The 19663-nt window shown below is 39.8% G+C and overlaps 9 protein-coding genes across 9 annotated transcripts; 7 read left to right on the forward strand and 2 right to left on the reverse strand.

Moving 5' to 3' along the window:
- Positions 1–1639: 1639 nt before the first annotated feature.
- On the forward strand, positions 1640–2212 carry EAE98_011961 (uncharacterized protein; the record flags this gene model as incomplete). Its single annotated transcript, XM_038959585.1, has 1 exon — positions 1640–2212. The coding sequence occupies one exon, from the start codon at positions 1640–1642 to the stop codon at positions 2210–2212; it is 573 nt and encodes a 190-aa protein (XP_038804009.1).
- Positions 2213–2770: 558 nt separating this feature from the next.
- EAE98_011962 (uncharacterized protein) lies at positions 2771–3136 on the forward strand (the record flags this gene model as incomplete). Its single annotated transcript, XM_038959586.1, has 1 exon — positions 2771–3136. The coding sequence occupies one exon, from the start codon at positions 2771–2773 to the stop codon at positions 3134–3136; it is 366 nt and encodes a 121-aa protein (XP_038804010.1).
- Positions 3137–3617: 481 nt separating this feature from the next.
- EAE98_011963 (uncharacterized protein) lies at positions 3618–4112 on the forward strand (the record flags this gene model as incomplete). Its single annotated transcript, XM_038959587.1, has 1 exon — positions 3618–4112. The coding sequence occupies one exon, from the start codon at positions 3618–3620 to the stop codon at positions 4110–4112; it is 495 nt and encodes a 164-aa protein (XP_038804011.1).
- A 588-nt stretch (positions 4113–4700) lies between these two features.
- Positions 4701–5390, forward strand: EAE98_011964 (uncharacterized protein; the record flags this gene model as incomplete). Its single annotated transcript, XM_038959588.1, has 1 exon — positions 4701–5390. One exon carries the CDS (start codon positions 4701–4703, stop codon positions 5388–5390), a length of 690 nt encoding a protein of 229 aa, XP_038804012.1.
- A 47-nt stretch (positions 5391–5437) lies between these two features.
- Positions 5438–6421, reverse strand: EAE98_011965 (uncharacterized protein; the record flags this gene model as incomplete). The annotated part of the gene is made up of 1 exon (XM_038959589.1): positions 5438–6421. One exon carries the CDS (start codon positions 6419–6421, stop codon positions 5438–5440), a length of 984 nt encoding a protein of 327 aa, XP_038804013.1.
- Positions 6422–6845: 424 nt separating this feature from the next.
- Positions 6846–8414, forward strand: EAE98_011966 (uncharacterized protein; the record flags this gene model as incomplete). Its single annotated transcript, XM_038959590.1, has 4 exons — positions 6846–7250; positions 7303–7809; positions 7866–8243; positions 8301–8414. 4 exons carry the CDS (start codon positions 6846–6848, stop codon positions 8412–8414), a joined length of 1404 nt encoding a protein of 467 aa, XP_038804014.1.
- A 1533-nt stretch (positions 8415–9947) lies between these two features.
- On the forward strand, positions 9948–10431 carry EAE98_011967 (uncharacterized protein; the record flags this gene model as incomplete). The annotated part of the gene is made up of 3 exons (XM_038959591.1): positions 9948–10046; positions 10108–10169; positions 10236–10431. The coding sequence occupies 3 exons, from the start codon at positions 9948–9950 to the stop codon at positions 10429–10431; spliced, it is 357 nt and encodes a 118-aa protein (XP_038804015.1).
- A 931-nt stretch (positions 10432–11362) lies between these two features.
- On the reverse strand, positions 11363–13952 carry EAE98_011968 (uncharacterized protein; the record flags this gene model as incomplete). Its single annotated transcript, XM_038959592.1, has 3 exons — positions 11363–13138; positions 13230–13296; positions 13366–13952. The coding sequence occupies 3 exons, from the start codon at positions 13950–13952 to the stop codon at positions 11363–11365; spliced, it is 2430 nt and encodes an 809-aa protein (XP_038804016.1).
- Positions 13953–16753: 2801 nt separating this feature from the next.
- EAE98_011969 (uncharacterized protein) lies at positions 16754–18064 on the forward strand (the record flags this gene model as incomplete). The annotated part of the gene is made up of 3 exons (XM_038959593.1): positions 16754–17068; positions 17346–17420; positions 17519–18064. 3 exons carry the CDS (start codon positions 16754–16756, stop codon positions 18062–18064), a joined length of 936 nt encoding a protein of 311 aa, XP_038804017.1.
- Positions 18065–19663: the final 1599 nt, after the last annotated feature.

Consider the following 19663-nt stretch of genomic DNA (forward strand, 5'->3'; position numbering starts at 1 on the left):
TCTCTGAAGATTAATAACACTTTTTCTGTCAGATTCCTAGTTTTTTATTGCGTGATTGTGAAGACCGATTTGTATAGATTATGGTGATGAGAGACAGAGTTGAAATTGAGAGAGGTGAGTGGATGGGAGTAATGTTTTAGAGCCTACGAGAAAACCACTGGTGATGCTTTTACGGAGGGAGAGTCTTTGGGTGTCATACACTAGGATTTCATTAAAACGAATTTGATCAAAAGGAATCGAGATAGTTAACCTATCATCCTGAGGGAAAGAGAAGATATCTTGAGCTAACATTGAGATTTCTGGAATGGTTTTTGGGAGACTAGGAACATTTTGGGGTGTTGAGTTAGTGCGAGGGGGTATGGTAGTGAGGAATGTTCTGCAATGGAACTCCTTTGTGGAAGAATATCTTAAAGCGCTAGATTGCTGTGGTTAGATGAGTCGATTTGGTGGATGTGTGTGTGTGTGTGTGTGTGCTGGTTTTTGTGTTGTTGGGATGTTTGTTGATGAGGGGATGGGAATTGAGGAAATGGGAAATGGGAAATGGGAAATGGGAAATGGGAAATGGGAAATGGGAAATGGGAAATGGGAAATGGGAAATGGGAAATGGGAAATGGGAAATGGGAAATGGGAAATGGGAAATGGGAAATGGGAAATGGGAAATGGGAAATGGGAAATGGGAAATGGGAAAGCAAGTGTTTGAGAGTTGGGGATGTTTAGATGACTGGATGGTTGGAATGGTTGGGATGGTTGGGATGGTTGTAGATAGATAGAGTGGTGAGTGGTGAGTGCTGTGTTTTTGTAATGGTGGGAATGGTGGGATAAGTAGGTAAAGAGGGGAAATTTGTGGGAATTGACGAGTGCATGTTATGTTATGTAGTGAGATATTATGCGTGTTTTTGGAGATTAGCTGATGAACTTTTCTGTACACGGACTCCATGAGTTTCTTAATTCTTCTTTGGTTGATAGAATTTATCTTTTTTGGAACGGTTGTGTGGAGTTCTTGATGCTTATGGGAAGGAAAGAAAATTTGTGTTGTGGTGTGTTTGGTTGTTGATGGAGAGAGTGCGTATGCGGGATATGTATCCTTGGTTAGAGGGTAGAAGCCAGGAATATGATGAGATGGAGGGGAAGTTAAGGGTAGAGAAGGATAGGGCTGATGATTTGGATGGATAGTTTGAGGAGGCGAGAGAGGAGGGAAGGATGAAGGAGGTGGATTGGAGAGAGGGTTTGTGGGGAGAATTGTGGTTTCCACGATGATTTAGATATTGCAAACTTTTACATATATTCATGGGTGCGGTCACTTCTAACTCATGGTTGTTAGTCATTTCGAGGATGGAGTGTTCTTTGAAATTGATTGCTCATTGTTTGCTCTTTGAAGATTCTGAAAACTTCTCGTTTTATCATCTTACCTCATTAATACCAACAGTCACTTTGACAGTGGTCGCTTGTCGTGCAACATAGATGAGTATGCAAACTTTGTACATTTTGAAATATATATTGTGCTAAGGTAACCAGTTCGATATTTCAACATTATGATTCTCACCTAGGCTAGGGAATTTTCTTTCAAAGCCAGATAGTTGCTTATTCTTACCTTTATTTACCGAGTTCGAACTCGGCAAAAAAATCCATCGCCAAAATCATGCCATCAATATTCAATCGAACGCCAGTCGAAGTTCGACAAAAAACCGAAATCGATCTTCTCAGAAGAAAAGTGACCGCACTGGAAAAGGAAATTTCGGCCGAGAAGAAGAATGTAGCTAGTTATGTGAAGTCCGAAAAGGATACTCTTGCAGCGTGGCGGAAATACGTGGAGAATTTATTCAGGGGTCTGAGAGAGGATTATGCGAATCTACAAGAGAGTTTGGAGCGGACGGAAGCGAATTACAGGAATGAATTGGGATTGCCTAGGTATGAGAGGGAGGGAGTGGAAAATAGTGGGGTGGGTAGAGATGATCATCGGGATGGGGATGGTTATGGAGCTCAGAGGAATGAGTTTAGCAGAGAGAGTAATCGGGGTGAAAATGGTCACGGTGGACGGAGGAATCAAGGGGGTCAAGAGGATCAAACGGAAAAAGTTGAGTCTGAGACTCAAGGAGATCAGGGCTTTGGGAATGGAGGAGTCGAAGAAGCTCAATCAAATGCAGATTGGGGGGGTGGGAATGAAGAAGAGAAGAAAGAAAAACAGGCGGCAGGAGGTGAGTGGGATAAGTGAGTGGGAGATTATAGAAGTGGAATTTTGGATAGTACCTGGTAGGAAATTTTTGTAATTTCTTAGCGAATCGATCAATTATGGAAGCTAAGCTCTGGATCTTGCGTACAAGTGATTTGTAACATAAATTCAAATGACCTGACTTGGATTGTGGAATAGATACTTAATATCTGAAAGTAGGTAGCTTGTGCAGTGAAAACTCAGTATTTGACAAGTAATTTGACAAAACTAGCCAAAGATTGATGGAATGACTCGTTGATTGTTAAACTCCTTGCATATGGAATGGAAAGCAAATTTATCAGTTGCTGTGTATACACTCCATGAATGATTCATAAACAAACTCGAAAAATGAGTCGTGAGGATTGTTTGTATAGTGACTATAGTCTGTCAATGTGTGACATATCAATGTTATTAGATAGTATTACAATCATCATGACTTGGACCAGCAAACTCTGAAACAGTGGTAATATATATCACGAGTAGAGAAGATCAACCAAAATATCATGAAAGTAGTGTTCTCCTCCTTAAAAGACTCGAGTAAATACAACAAAAGAAGACAAAATGGGAATATTTTCAAGCTCAGAGTCTTCTTTCAATCACTCGCAACAATATTCTAAATCCTCTAGTAGTTACAGAATCCCTGCAAATCCTCAGACAAGAATTGCTCCCCAATTGACATACGAACAACTCAGAAGAAGAATTGTGTATCTCGAGGAAGGAATTCATAAGCTGGAGGGACAATTGGAAGCAGCTGATTTGCGTAGTAGAATGTGGTGGACAGATGTAGAAAACTATTATAAAGGCATGAAGAAAGATTCTGAGGAGTTGCAGAGGAAGGTTGATCAGAGACAAGTGCGGTTTAGAAGTGCAATGAGGAAAGCTCAGGATCAGGAGAGGGCTATCAGGGAATATGAAGAAAGAGTGTAGGAGTGGCGAGAAGAGATTGAGGTTACTTGATCCAAGTGAAGGGAAGATAGCACGAAAGTTCGGGTAGATGATGCAATTTGTTTTAGCGAATCGATGATTCATGAAGCCAAAATGATAATTGGTGTATTTTGAGATCTTGATAGAAACACTGTATGAAGTCTTAAAAGTCTCATTATGCGATGCGGTCTTATTCTACTTTTTGAAATTCACCGTAAGCCCTCCTCCCCGATATTCTTCCATACCACTACTAGTGATTCCTTATGTGTTGGCGAACACCTTTGGAAAAAGCAGCCACGAATTTAACATCGTCATGATATCTCATAATGCAATCATGTATCTGAGTGCTGTGAAAATGCAAACAAACAAAGACCATATAATGAATCCAAAATCGTTGCGGCATAGTTATATTTTCAGAATCAGCACAGTAGAGAATCTGGAATACAATCCCTATCAGAAACACCACCCACCCCGAATAAGTAAAATGGGAGACCGCGGATACTACCAACATTATTACCTTCAAAGGGCCAGGGAACAAGCAAGATATGATGTACCGACATTCCAACGTCTTTCGCCTATTAAAACTCCCCCAGGCATCTTCACCGAAACAGAAAAAGCAGTAGAAAGCACCAAAAAAGCGCGCGAGAAGTATTTCTACTGTATCAATAAAGCAGAAGAAGATCTTATGAAGTATTTGAAATCCAGATGTGCATCTCCGGCACCAATGAGTCATCTCAGAAGCTTCTGGGAAGCAGCAGAAGGGAGTAGGAAAGAGGCTAGAAAGGCAAGACAAGATTATTATGAATCGTGTAAACATGGGGAGAAGATGAGAGAGAGGCTGCATAAAGATATCCTTGGATTTTTGGTGAAGGAGTTGAATTCTTTGAGTGCTGCTGTTGGGAAATTGCAGGATGAGAGTGTGGTGAGGAGATTCATGGAGGGATATACAGGGGAACATGTAGGCTTGGTACGCAGATAATGGGATATTTTGCTCCTAGAACTGGGAAGCTGAGAGGGCACCTGGACTGAAAAGTTACTGGGGGTAGACTTTAATCATTACATATGTGGATATCAAGATTGAATTAGTCCCATCTCTTTCAGTGATGATTCGAGGTTTGATTGCTTTCGGGATGTTGTGACAAGTCAAGTGGGGTGTACTGAAAAATATTGAGATAAATAGTAACTAATTAGAAATTCACAATTTACGTCATGAAAAATGGAAAAGTCATCATCTAAAAGGAGAATATATGATCGCGTCAGTAAACCAGAGAAGGAATGACAATCACTAACGAATCGTGAAACCAAAGATATATCAACTATGACTGGTCAACATTTGGTATGAGAATTTTCAATAAGGTCAGCACATCTGGCTCTATGATTGTTTCTTCGTCAGTACCAATATCGGGGAGAAGCTATGAGTGAGATAGAAATATTTCTGTAGGGACATTCAACTGGTGAAGACCAAGATATAAAAGGTAGGCAATGGCCGCTCTGAAATTATGTCCGATCATTCAATCACTCCGAAGAGAGGAAGAAAACAAAGAGCATAATAACTACAATCCATCCAATGCCCAAAGCAACGATATCCAACCCCGAGTGGTGGGAGCAAAGACAATGCTGCGATGGGTCAAAATTCTACTACAACATTGCAACAAATGAAAGAACAAAACTGAATCCCACCCGTGGTCCACTTCCTCCGGGTTGGCTGGAATTTGAAGATCAGGGAGAAATTCTAGCTCGCCAAGTCCGCACTGGAATCATTGCAAAGACAGACCCACGATGCTACCGACCAGACCAAGAGAGACGAGCGGCTGCAACAATTCATGAATGGACTACGCACCTAGCGAGTCCTTTATATAGCCAACCTACCGCCCATAGCGTCTTGAGAATTATCTGGAGAGATGTGGAAATGCATCTTCCTGGATTTCGAGTAGATTTGGAGCAATATGAAAAGTTGAGAATGAAGGCTACCTTCAACGCTGAGCTCGTTCAAAGTTTAGATGATAATCTTCAAGCTATTGAAACTTGGCGTGCTATGGCCGAAATGCAGGTGGAAAAGTTGGAAAAGAATGCTGCAGCTTCGGGGAGGAATATCAATGTGGAAGGATTGAGAAGAAACTTTGATGCTTTTGGAAAAGCTGTTGATGCAGCAACACAAGAAATGATTGAAGGGTGGTTGACAACAGAGCACAACATGTATCTGTTGAAATTGTTGGAAGTTTTCTTTAGTTCATTGAGAAGGCCAACATGGGGATAGTTGAATTATGTAGATGCGATACTCCCTTCACGATGTATTTTATTAGTCTAGAAAATCTTACTCAAAACCCTCTTCACCTGTTCTGGTTGACTCTGAGTCTTGTTCTTCAATGCTGGAGCATTTTGCTTGAAGCGCATTGGTCTGTTAGCATCCTTCTTCTGCTTCTTTGCCTCCACGTTTTCATCCTTTGTGACCTCGGCGTCATCGCCATCCTTCCTCTTCTTTGCAGCCTTCTTAGCTTCCATGCCCTCTTGTATCTTCGCGCGTTCAACGTTTTGTACATATTCCTTATTCTCCTTCGTCGTCTTGCTGATTTCAGCTCTCATTCTGCTGTTTCTCTCCGCATTTTCTGCCGCAATTTGTTCCGTCAAATTGTTCCATTTAAAGCCCTTCAAATAGAGAAGATTCCATACATCGTCATGATAATAGTTTCCTTTTTTGCCTCCAATTGTCTTCGCATTCAATAGTTCGCATACTTTCTTGGCGTCGGCTTTATTCACAAATTCTACCCACCCATCCACAAATGATCGCTTCTTATTTCCTCCATTGCGAACTCGTCTTGTGTGCGAAGCTGGATCTTCAGGTGTCATGAATATGCGATTAATGTCACCGTATGGTTCAAGGAGTGATCGTAATTTTGTTGGTTTCATGAAGGGTGGTATTCTGGAAAGATAGACAACGCCGGATTTCTTGATAGCAGCAGCACTTGCGACAAGATTCTTCTTCGTGAGAGGCCTTGAAATTCCTGGTAATTCCAATTCTTTCGAGGTATTCTTTGGTTTGGATTTCGATTCTGGTTTCGATTCGATCTCTTTTGAAGCTTCTGCGACTATATCATCCTTAGGGTCCTGTCCTTCTTGATCGCTATTCTGTTCGATATCTTCGTCATCGCTTTGATCGTCATCAACCTTTCTCCTCTTTAAACTTCTGCCACCCTTTTTGAGATCCTCTGCTTCCGAATTATATCCTTGACTCTCATCTCCGTCACTCTCATCCAAATCTAGGAAATCGTTGTGCTTTCTCGTCGCCATTCTTATGCTTGACTGAGTGATTGATTGATCGATTGACTTATTGCTTGGTTGGTAGATTGGTTGGTCGAATAGCTTGATTGATGAATGGGAAGAAATTCGGATTGCCCTTGGTAAAGAATTATAAATTTTGACCAGGATCACTTATCAATTTTTTTGGGTGGTGAATTCACAAAAAGTATAAAATTTTAGCGGCTTGGAATCTGTCGGCACCACTGGTGAACCCCTGTTACATCCTGTCATGACATTGACGCATAGCGATACCGGTAAGTGGGCGTCACTGATAGCTTTGCTTGACTCTCTTTATCCCACCACCACCCCCACTAGAATTAAATCTGCAACATAAGAAGAGTCTCATTGTGATTGTTTTGTTGCGCGTTGTATTGAATTTCATACAATTAAAAGAATAATACACAAAATTTCCAAAATGTCTGTCGAAACAATCACTACCATTTCTCCTATCACCAACAAGCCAGTCTTGACCAGAACTGGAATCTCTGCGGAAGATTTACAGCAATTGCCCGTCACTGCCACCGAAGCATTCTTGAAGTATCGTAAGACTTCATTGAAAGAACGTCAAGATATCGTAAAGAAGGCTCTTAAGCTCTTGAACGATAAGCAAGATGAATTGGCAAAGGAGTTGACGGAACAGATGGGCCGACCCATTGCCTATACTGCGAAAGAAGTTACCACGGCTGTGAAGAGGGGCGAATACCTTTTGAAGATCAGTGAGGATGCATTGAAAGACACAGATGGAGAGGCAGAGAAAGGATTCAAGAGATTCATCAGAAAGGTGCCAGTTGGACCATGTCTCATCCTCTTTGCATGGAACGTAAGTGTTGTTTTCCGGGCCCTCATTTCTCTGGCTAACTTGTTATTTTCAGTACCCCTATCTTATTCTCGTCAACTCTCTGATACCTGCTCTTCTCGCCGGTAACTCGGTCATTCTCAAGCCATCTCCGCAGACGCCTACAATTGTTGAACATATGGCATCCATCTTCTCTGAAGCTGGCCTTCCAGATAACGTCATCCAATATTTCCATTGCGGCTCCCCCCTCATTATCGAATCTATTGTTAGAGATCCAAAGGTAGCTCTCGTGTGCTTCACTGGATCTGTAGCTGGTGGTTTGGCTACAGCTAAGGCAGCAGCAGATAGAATCGTGAATGTTGGACTCGAACTTGGTGGTAAAGATCCCGCATACGTAAGAGGTGATGTTGATGTAGCGTGGGCAGCTGAGGAGATCGTCGATGGAGCTGTTTTCAACTCGGGTCAAAGTTGTTGTAGCTTGGAAAGAATCTACGTTGATGAGAAGATCCATGATGAATTCATTGAGGCGTTGCAGAATGTCTTGAAGAACTACAAATTAGGTGATCCTTTCAATAAGGAAACGGTAAGTACCTCACACACAATTATCGCTGGCTAAATACTTACTACTTGCTTATGCAGCATGTCGGCCCCGTCGTCTCAAAGAGGTCAAAGGAAACGATCGAGGCACATATCAAGGATGCATTAGATAAGGGTGCCAAGGATCTCACGCCCGAGAATGAAACCTTCAAGTCTCCTCCTTCAGAAGGCAACTACGTTAAACCTACGTTGCTTGGTAATGTCGATCATAGCATGACTGTGATGACTGAGGAGACCTTCGGTCCAGTCATTCCCGTGATGAAAGTAAAGAATGATGAAGAAGCCATCAAACTCATGAATGACAGTGAGTTTGGCTTGACCGCCTCAATTTGGACCAAAGACACGGCCAAAGCAGCCGAATTAGCTGAAGACGTAGAGGCTGGAACTGTCTTTGTGAACAGATGTGATTATCCAAGCCCTGTAAGTCACCTCTACCCTTTGATGATGTACATGAACATGGCTCACAAATATTGATAGGACCTTGCATGGACTGGATGGAAAAATTCCGGAAGGGGCGTCACTCTGAGTAAATTTGGCTTTGAACAATTCGTCAAGCTGAAGAGTTACCACTTGAAGGATTACCCTAAATAAGGGCTTTTAAGTATTACTTCTACACATGTGTGCTTGTAGTACAGAACTCTCGAACGACTTTGAGTCTTTTAACACCAGAAATCGGAGCCACAAATCGATAAGTTCTAGTCAAAAAGGAGCATTCGAGTAGAAATAAGCGATTGAAGGATCCATATAGACGAATGACGAATATACCTTATCTCTTTCCACGGCGCTGAAATTAATTTTTGATGATCAAGTTCTACACATGTCGAATGTCATTCTGGCATTGATGGGCCATGGCGCTTCTACGCCATTGGTACACGGATATCAATTTGTAGCCAAGCAATATGCACATTTTATTAGTGATACAATCTCGAAGAATTCTTGTGTCAAGTAAAAAGATTTGGATTAATGTTGATCCATTTTCTAAAGTAACGCAAGGGATCCATTTGATTGGACAAGACAATTGAAGAATGGGTGAAGATTACCTAGCAATAAGCCTTGCTGCAAAATCATTGGAAGGGGGAATTCTTTTGAAAAGTTAATCACATGATCAACCCTTCCTACTTCCTATCTTCCTGTTGTGCTCCCTCACATTTCCACGCTTTTCCCTTATTCCGGGTATGTTCTTGGGGCGACATTCCGTGCCTCCCTGATTTGAATCTGTACATCATAATTATTGAAGGGGAATTTTATGTAATTCATCAATTTACTTCAAGTCAATTTAGTCATGTTGATGAATTGAGGACAATTTCATTCTTTTATTTCTTTATTACTTATTGTTAACATTGTATGGTGCTACCGACTTGAATTGTTTGTCTACTCATAAGTTACCAGGGATCTAGTAGTCCTTTTGACATTAAACGTATTCAGCTCGTTAACCCCCCCTTTGACAGATTTAGTAGAAAAGAAGCGATACATCTTGATCATCAACATTCCAGAAGGGCCTCATCTGATAAGGGAGCAATCAAGGGAACTTCTCATTTCCTTCAAGCTTTGGAGTAAGGAATCCGCCACGTTACGTCGCCGGATTGCCGTTACTTTGAGGCGTACCAAAGAATGGGAATTTTGATGCACCCGAAGTAGTACTCATTGTAGTACTGACTCTGTGTAATTTCTCATATGATAGTATCGTTGCCCTTGACAGCAAACTGGCAATTCATATTCACAAATTTATTTTCCTCTCTTCAATCTATTTTTCTCATATATCTTGTTCAACCATCGCCAGTCTTATTATTCGAGGCATTGGCAGACAGCTCTTCAGCAATTCTTCTTCTTCTTCTTCTTTTATAGTCAGCAACATACCTACATCAACAATCATTCTTTCATTTATTTTCTTGTGTCATTAATTACAGTCATTCCTCAGTCACGCGTCTTCCAATATCCTGCATATTCATCGTTTCAGAAAAGCGCGTCTGCCTTACATTTTCATACCCGTTCTCAATCTACGGTATAACATCACGAGGACATTCAATTACCAACATAACAATTACTTATCGTTAGACATCACAGATATATATATTTATATACGCACATACTTTCATCTCAATCTCAATTCAATCATTTATCAACATGTCCTGCATACAACTCAAAGCTACACTCTTAAAGTTCAGCAATAAATGTGCTGAAACCCTTGGATTAAAATCAAAAACTCCCAAACCTTTATCTATAGTAAGTATATATCCATATATTCGGGTTCCGCATTGCACGATCTCTGACATGACCATCACAGAGTGCACCCTTCAATTTTCAAGAAGGCCCAGCAGTCAATCTCCCCGGTTATTCCGAGGATGAGTAAGTTAGCCTTCCCACTTCTCAAATCTCTTTCGACACCTTCAAATCCTGATAACATCTTAACAGAATATCACTCATGAAAGAGAAAGCTATTGCGTCAACAGCCGTCGTTTCAGATAATCACTATGCGAACTTGAATCGATGTTACGATTCAGATATCTCGGAATCACATTCGAGGACGGGATCTCATGGGTGTGGGATTGGGAGGAGTGTGGTTTATCATGCGAGGAGAGCTAGTAGAGGGTGTATGCATGGGAACTGAGATGGATGGGTGGTGATACAGATTGATTGGGTGGCTGGGGTTACTTGTATGATTATGGGTTGGTGTACGATAGGTACTGGGTGAGTGGGATGGTTACGGTTGCTGATTTGGGGCTATATGGACTGGGCGGATGGGAGGGGGTTGGAGTATTGTTATATCGTCGATATTGTTATGGGATGGGGTTATTGGCGGTACGGAAGGGGATACTTTTGATTATATAATCGAGTATCGTGATAAATTGGGATAGGTGGTAATGGAAACGGGAATAAATGATCCCATGGTGGCTTTAAACAAATTGATAGAAAGAAGGAAAGACGAAAGCAATAAAACAATTTTTGCATCCTTATCATCTTGAGATAGTCTCTTAAGAAGTCAATCATCCTATTTCTTGATTCGAGTAATGCAGGAATACAGATCTCTTAAGTGTTTATGATTCCATGCGTGTTTGGGAAATCACTGTCGGTTCTTCTGATATGCTAGATCTATCTACGTATTAGTTTGATTCTTCCTAATTCTCTTCATCTCTAATAAAGTCCTTAACGAATCAAAATATTTATCTAACTAAAGAAAGTAATGAAGAAAAAAGACGTTCCTCAACACTATCCTCGGAAAATGTTATCAACAAACGCCGAGCAGATTAACCATATCAAGTATTTGGGTAGTGCTGGCTCGAAAAATTCCTCATCAACTCATGAACTCATTATCTATATCAAGCCTTTCTTTCCTTCCTTCCTTCCTTCCTTCCTTAAGTCTTTCCTTTATAAATCCAACGCCTTGCAAAAACTTCTCAAAATCCATCCACATCCAACGCAGACCAAATCAGGATATCATATCATCGAAATTTAGAAGAAAAGCACCAAATATAAAGAAACAATCCTAAAAAGGAAGAAAGAATAGAGAGCAATGAAGGTGAACCTCTTTCTTAAGAGTCTTATTCATCAGGCTCCCATGTACCGTCGGCACTTTCTTCCGAAACGCTCTTCTTGAGAGAGGATTTTCTGGTGACGGGTGCTTTGAGACTGGGGGTTGAGGCAGATGAGGAAGGCCTGGGGGTGTTGGGCTTGGAACTAGCTCTTGTGGCGGGAACTTTGGTGGTTGCGGTGCTAGGAGCTGCAGTCATTGGAGCGGAATTTCTAGTGGTGACAGCTCTAGGAACAGTAGCTTTGAGCGCAGCAGACTTGGGTCCGACAGTTTTGGGAGCAGCGGCTCTAGATTTCCTAGTTTTGGGGGCGGCAGCTGGCTTGATGAGGTTGGGTGTTCCAACTGTGGGCCTGGTAGCCATGGGATCAGCGACACTGGGAACAGGAGTCTTTGGCTTCCTGGTCCTTGGAGTAGGAGTTTTACGAGTGATTGTTTTTGGTGCGATCGGATTGGCAGTGGCAGCTTTAGAAATAGCAGTCTTTCGGGTGGCTTTTGGTTTTGGCTTTTGACCTGGCTGCCAGTCTTCATCTTTCTCGTCTCTTGCAGCCATCCTTTTGTTGATGGGAATGAGGTTCTCCAAGTTGGGGTCTTGGCTTGTTGATGGTGTTTGAAGGATTTCTTCACTTCCAGGTGCGGGTGTGGATGCGGCTGCAAGGGGAAGATTGGATTGCTGGGCAATTGGTCGAGATTGAACTTCAATAAAGTTGTGAGGGTCTATGCTCTGTGGGATAGAGGCGGCATGTGTGGGGAAAGAGTTAGCATAGTTGTGTCTGACGGGCTCGGCTAGAGATTTAGCATATCCTTGATTGTAATTTGGGATAGGACGGGAAGAGTCGCTCAAGGTATTTGTTCCACCACTTCCTCTTGTACTGATTGAATCTCTTGGAGTCGGAGTTGACAAGGTGTTGTGTCCCGAAGGGATTGCTGCAGTGTTAATTGTGTTGTTTATGCCAGGTCCAGAAGTATATCCGGAAGGAGCTGCCATGATGCTTGAACTGTTACTTTCGATAGTCTCAGAGTTGTACACAGAAGGGCCTGGTGCGGTGTTTGCAAAGTTCCTTGCATTGGAACCTGCATTGAGACCGGTATTGTGTACTGGAGGCTTTGGCGCATCAATAATGAAAGAAGCCATTGGTGTATCCATAGGAGCAGCACTTAAAACAGCTCCAGAATTGTATATCAGAGTATCTGGTGTATTATTGGCGACAGTTGTTGATGCATTGGTGGGAACAACTACTGAAACGGTTCCAAAATTATATCCAGAAGGACCAGCAGCATTGTTGACAGTGCTAGCAGCAAAGTTGTATCCTGAAGCAGGAACATCATTTGCACCAACAGAACTAGACTTGTATCCCCAAGGACCAGGTGCTCCATTCATGGTACCCATTTGACAGAATACAGAATTAAACCCGGAAGGACCAGGAGTATCAATCGTAGCACTTATTTCGTCAATGACTTCAGCACCAACGGCATTCCCCCCACCACTCACACTCATTCTACTCATCTCATTATCTTCATTATCTTTGGCCGAAGCTAGGCTATCTTGCTGGAGAAGCCATATATGATCTTGAGAAATTCTCTCCGCAACATCTTGTCGGGGTTTTGGAGGAGGGTTTCGACTGCGTCCTATAGGACCTTTTCGATACCAGTTTGTCATAGCACCTGATTTTTTCGATGAACCTAATCTCTTTTCGGGTACAAGATCGGGGTTCAGGTAATTTGCACGGTAGGTAGCATCATAGCTTCGGAGGCCCTTTTGAATTTCTCGACGGTCTGATAAGGCCATCTGGGATGAGATGTTAGTCTTTGGATTGTTGCGATTCATGGGTATGGAAAGAAGAAGGATGAAAAGAGATATATGGGGATGAAAGACTTACATCTTCTTCATCATTAATATCGAAACCTCGATGTGTCCATTCTGGTATTTCTGGGCCTTCTCTAGCTCTATACAAATGTCAATGTCAGTCTCGGACAATAGTAGGATTTGACATTAGGAACCGGAGTATAAAATACCTCATAGCAGAATCAAAGCTCTGCTCTCTTCCCTGGAAGAATCTATGCTCATGTACAAGATAAGGAATATCGTCATATGGTTCTTCTCTCGTTCTCTTTTGATTCAAATTAAGCTTGATAAAGACGAAGTCCTCATCACTGATTGTAGGACCTTTAATCGGACCAAGGAGTTCGGGTTCCATTAGATTCATATTGTATCGAATACTTTGGAGTAGATTCTCAGATATTGGCGGGATCTCAATATCGTGATAGTCGGGCCAAGGAATATCATCCATAATATCATCTCCAGACATATCTGCGAGGTTGATATCTGGCATCTGGTCGCGGATTCTTTGCGACTTCTTGATGTCGCGATAGAGATCTGAGGGAAGGTTGATAGTAAATGGAGGTTGGTTGTCGCGATTTTTTAAGATTGCGAGGCAGAACGTGAGGTATGGAGGTCCAGTGTGAGTGGCTGGGGACGGCCAGCGTTGAAAGCGCTCTTGTCCCAGGTGCATTGGTTCGCACATTAAGTAAGGAGAGTTTGCCATGGTGAGAGCTGTTGATAATTTAGATAAGAAGGTTTGGATGTTGGGTAATTGAGTCATAGAACTAACTCACCATGGGTTTCGAATAAAGGTTCCGAGGTTGTAGGATCTGCCACAACTTTGTTTGGAAGAAGAGGAAAAGTCAGTTTTGAATTTCGAGGTTAAATAGGTATAAAGTAATGGGAAGGCGGTGAAAGGAACTTGATTGCAGAGTTGATTATGGTGAAGTGAACTCTTGAAAAAGTTCATGTTCCGAGTAGTGAATAAGAGATTGTTGGATGATTGAATGAATGAATGAATGAATGAAATGATGCAGTATTTGGAGTTCGGCCGAGATAGGAAGAATTGAAGTCTCTCTCATGAACAAGAAATGTAGACTGTTCTCAAAAAGAGATTCGAGGACATGAAGAGATGAAGAGATGATGTTGTCCAATAGCATCATTTATGAATTCATTCCAAGAAATGAATTATTAATTGCAGCAAAATGTAAAGTGGTTTGGGAAAATAAGATGTAGTCATCCTCAAAATGAATGTGAGAAGGACAAGGAAATAAGTGGCTCTAGGGTAGTTCTTCAAGTTGTTCTCAAAATTATTCTAACAGGAGGTCAAGGATTTGACGTCTGAATGACAGAAACATACAATGACTTGTACCATTCAGTGACCACTAGGTCTAAAAGCTTCCAGAAACAAGACTATGGACTATTCTCTGGAATATCTTTGTAGACTTTGAGAAACAGGCTTGCTTTGGGCATAAAAGGAATTGATTGGAGATGAACGCAAGAATTTGAAGACTCCTAGACAGAACAATCCCAGACAGTTCTCAAATCGACCCAAAGACAAGATTATCGCTTATTGATTCCTCAAGAAATGGAGTATGATAGCTCAGACAAGAAACCGATAGTAGATGGGAAAGTTCTCTATAAAAGGAACAGAGAAAACTGGTGTTGGATATGCTGGTATGTGTTGAATAGAAAAAAGCTAGATAGCTCTCAAATCCAGATCAAGAAATAAGTTAAGAGCTCATTACAACAATCATGGGGTATTTGGAAATATGAACAGACATTTTGGTACTTCCTTGAGTGTATTGAACGTGCTGCTTAACGGAAGATAGCCCATTAAGAGCTACTGGAATAACAAAAGAATCGTTAAAAATATTAGAACTTACTACCAAGATCCTCGTTCTCTCCAGTCATCTCCAAAGTTCTTTGATGGTAATTATCAATGATAGACTACCCAAGTAAATCAGTATTGTTGAATGAAATCTATTTGAAGCTGGGAGCTGAGGGATATGAGGTAAACAAGTCTGTGCTTCAGCCGAGCCAATCGGATGACTTTACACCTTTTCACAACTTAATCTCAACAATTGTATGATCGAGTAGTACTGCTAGCTTTGAAAGGAGAGAGAAACTTGAATGGAAATGAAAAATAATTGAATGAGCGCAAGGAAAGAAATATACGTACTTGATCGATATCCCCTAACATAGTCTCCATTTGAGAGCTCGACATGATTGCTTAAAGAAGAAAGAAATAAGAAGAAGGAACTGAAGAGAAAACTTTAAGTAGGTAGGCCAAGAACCTGAAAGCCAGCTCCAATTGTACGTGATTCATTTGATCCAATGTGAATATTCTCAAAACCGCTCTATTCACTGGTTTTTGATATGAGAATGACGTGATACGGCTCGGCATGAAACGGAGCTCTGGCTTTCATAATGATTTTCGAAGAATAATCTCTTATTTGGAGTATCAGATTTGAAACAAGTAGAGTGAGATGGTGAAGATATTGAATTTCATTCTAGAGAATAATGGCGCGTGAGTGAATTACATTAGTAGTGCACATATCACAAGTCATCAAGAGTTCTTCATTTAATTTATACATCTGCAGACGACTGACAATATCCATAGATGCATTTTAAACCAGAGCCATATCTTTTAGAGTTATATAACTCTCTAGAAAGAAGCCCCTGATAGAAGTCTAAGGGGAGTAGAGTAGTCTTTGTACAATGATGATGGAAAGACATGGAGAATACCAAACACCGTGATGTGATATATCTATTCCCTTAAGCATGGCGTTATTCACTAGTTCTTATATTCGAGATGGCTTAGGCTGACTTTGTGAGCTCCCGAGGTCGTGGCTTCTGTTCACTAGTTCTTCTACTTTGATCAACTCTTGCGGATGAGGATCTAGAGCCTGCCATGTTCTCAAGGCTGAAGATTCCTGTAGCGATACGAGTGAATATGCATACGTGAATGCACTAGCACACTAGCGGACTAACTTATTGCATATAGGTCTCGTATCTCTGAATCTAGAATAAAGAAGACACAATATCAATCAATGCATTATGACTATCATGAAGACGTCATAATCAACACCGAGGTGATACCAACAATTCCATACTTTGATTCATTCCTGTTCTAACTCATTCCGTGCCTATAAAATGAAAGTTAATAATAATATTACATCTAGATGAGGAGAATGAACAGAAGAGAATGTAACTTCAGTGATGTTTCAACATTCCCAAAGAGGACCGCATCTTCTAGGCCTTAGAATAACCAGTCAAATTGGTGTTAGACTAGCCTGGTCACTGGTAATTCATCAATGTAAGACTTTATTTCGTATTGCATCTAGAATGCTGTTGACATTTTCACTTGAATCTGTTGATTTACTCACAAGACACTAAACAAAATCAGTCAGTGACATGCTCTCATGACAAAACTAAAAAATCCAGGCAAACAAAAATAACATATCTACGGCTATAAAATCAGTCTGTATTCTACCACGAAAACTCAAATTTTCCTTCTTAATTTCTTACACTCGTCACATATCACAAATACGTGACGAACAACATATTCACCTCTGAAATATGGACGCGCCCTCAGAAGCTAAAACTGCAGGTCAACTAATGCTGCAACGAATCTCTCAAGATGACGATACTCAAGACGATTATCCAACCCAAAGTATTTTCGACAGACCCGAATCAAGAGAAGAAAACGGATGGGCTATCAAAATAGATCGCCAGGAAGTTTCATCCGCATTTCATAATTTGGAGCACATAAGGAAAATTACCAGGTCGAATTTTGGAGAGAATTGGGAGGGGATCTTGACTAAGCATTTTGGTAAAGCTGATAGTACATTGGGTCAGACTACTGGGGTAAGATTATCTGCTTTTGTTCTTTGGGTGAAATGTATATTTTGAGATTTGGGGTTGACGTTAGGAATTTTTTCCTTTTGAGAAGAGAAAAAACTACAAATATGGATGTTTCTCATTTTAGTTGCTTTGAGAGCTCTTGCGGCAGGATTTATATTGGGTTTGCAAGTGGTGGACAGGTGGTCCTTGAACCCCTTTTTCTGAAGCGAAAGATGTGTACTTGCTTTGATACTATCTCATTTTATCTCCAAATACACTTGATCAAGTTAGAACTGCATTATGAAGCATGTGAGCTAACTGAAGATAGGAAGAAGATGGTCATTTTTACTACGCAATGAATACAAAGGCAAGCTTATTCCTGACACAAGTCACGCAGAGTTTTGTTGCTCAATTTCAAAGAAGGCATTCTTAGTGACAATCTAGAATCGAGTTATCACATTGTCTGGATACTGTAAACTGACTAACACATAAATCTTCCAGGATGGAATAATCATTAGCATCGATTCGAAATCCCCCTACTTCACTAAACAATCAAAGGCGATAGTGACAGGCGAGCCAGTAGACAACGTATCAGCAACTACTCTCCAGACATGGTCCGACATAACCTATCTCTCATGGCATGAAGAATGCACTAAAACATCCACCCCCCTCAAAAATCTCAAACACATAATCCGATCGCACATCACCAATTCCGAAACCCTCTCAGTAATCACCGAGATCCTGGAAGAAGAAAAAATAATCTTCCCACCCAACGGATTGTTAGTCGAGATCAATGATTCCAAAGGGTATGGAGCTGCACTTCTGGGAACACCGAACGGGAAAGGTATTGGATGGTTACTTGCACAGCACAAGAATCAGCTTGGGAATGCGAAGATCGTGAGTGTGGAGATTTTCCACAGTTTCCAGGTGGGATTTTTTGATTGTGATGAGGAGACGGGAGAATTGATTGTGAGAAAGGAAAAGATGAGGGGGGCGGAGGAGCCTCGCGATCGTCTGAATTTGGACTTTACGATACAGTGTGGATGATATTTTAGTAGCTGTGTTGGGTAGTGGAATTTATTGGTCGTGTTTTGTCTTTTCTGAGTTCAGAGAGAAAGGTGAATGGAAAATTAGAAGTGTAATTATTTTGCGAATGTTGAATGGGAATTTAAGTTATGAAAGTTATATTAGGACCTGTATTATACCTCAATCATTTATCTTCTTTGTATTTTCTTTTTTCGGCCCCCTTTCTTTATCGAGCGAGGTAGCAGAGAGCAGAAACCATCCTCTCTCTACGTAATCGAAATAAGAGACGGAAATTAAGCATTCTTTTAAAAATTTCTTTAGTAAATTATATATCATAAACTCATTTTAAATCAAATATTAAATTTGAATTTTCCTTATATCAATAATCAGAAACATATATATTTAATATCGTAATCTTAAAGAGATATTCAAATAATCAAAATCCTTTCAGATAATACTCAATTCCCGCCTCTCATTTCGATTATATAGAATCTCCTTTTCAGTATAAAAGCACTCCAATACATATACCTATAGAAAATCATATACTAGAAACTACTACGAGTATAACCTCTATTCCACAAAATCTTTCCTCCGAAAATACCCACTTATTGATTTTCTTGAATACTCAAAAATATTATATAAGATACTATTTATACTTAAAAAGCAAAATAAAAACTCGTATTAAAAAGACTTATCTTTTCATATTTATATTTACATTTATATTCTCAGTAATTTTATACAATCTCTAATAAAGAGATGGAACCACTAGTAGGTGTACAGCCTCACGAAACAATTGAGAAGAAAGTATAATTTCATATCAAAAAAGCAGGTTTAATAATTCTATTGAAATTCAAATGTTTATCAAATCTTTTTGAAATTGAAACATATAATCATTAAGCAAAAAATTCTATATAAAATAAAATTTGAATAAAAAGAATCGAGATTAAAGTTTTGATAATAGAATATATAATTTCTCATTAAAAATTTTGATAGAAAAGACTACTATTGAATTTTTAAGCCCAAATCTCATTTTTTGTAAATAAATCTTAAACTAATTATTCTTTAATATTTAAAAAATATAATATGTCAATTCGAATAAAATAAAATAAAATAAAATTGAATTTTAAATTTCAATTGAATTATTAAAACTACTCTTTTTGATGAACAATTGTACTTTACTATTATATTATCTCGTGAGTCTATACACGTAGTAGTGAGTATATAATCACAATTATAATCATTATATAAAATTATATTATTTTATATGATAACTCAATAAATAAATACTAATAATCTAATATAGAATTAATCTTCTATCTATAGAAAAACTATTATACAGAATCCAGATCTAATAAACTTCTTATTAATTTTAGAAAATTTAATATCTACAATATATTACTCTTTATTTATCGTTTATTATATCTAGCTTCTAAGAAACTCGATGATTATTATTAGTATTATTTATTTATTCATATATTTATTTAAAAAATCCCAAATCCTATCTAGAAATAATCTTAAGGCCCGTTCGGATCGTTTTTTCAATTTATTACTAATATAGGCATAGTGTTTTTATTTAACTAATGATTTAATCTAATCTTATAGATTATTATAGGTCTATAA

The sequence above is a fragment of the Botrytis deweyae genome, assembly GCF_014898535.1.
Source record: "Botrytis deweyae strain B1 chromosome Unknown BDEW_056, whole genome shotgun sequence".
Taxonomy (NCBI): domain Eukaryota; kingdom Fungi; phylum Ascomycota; class Leotiomycetes; order Helotiales; family Sclerotiniaceae; genus Botrytis; species Botrytis deweyae.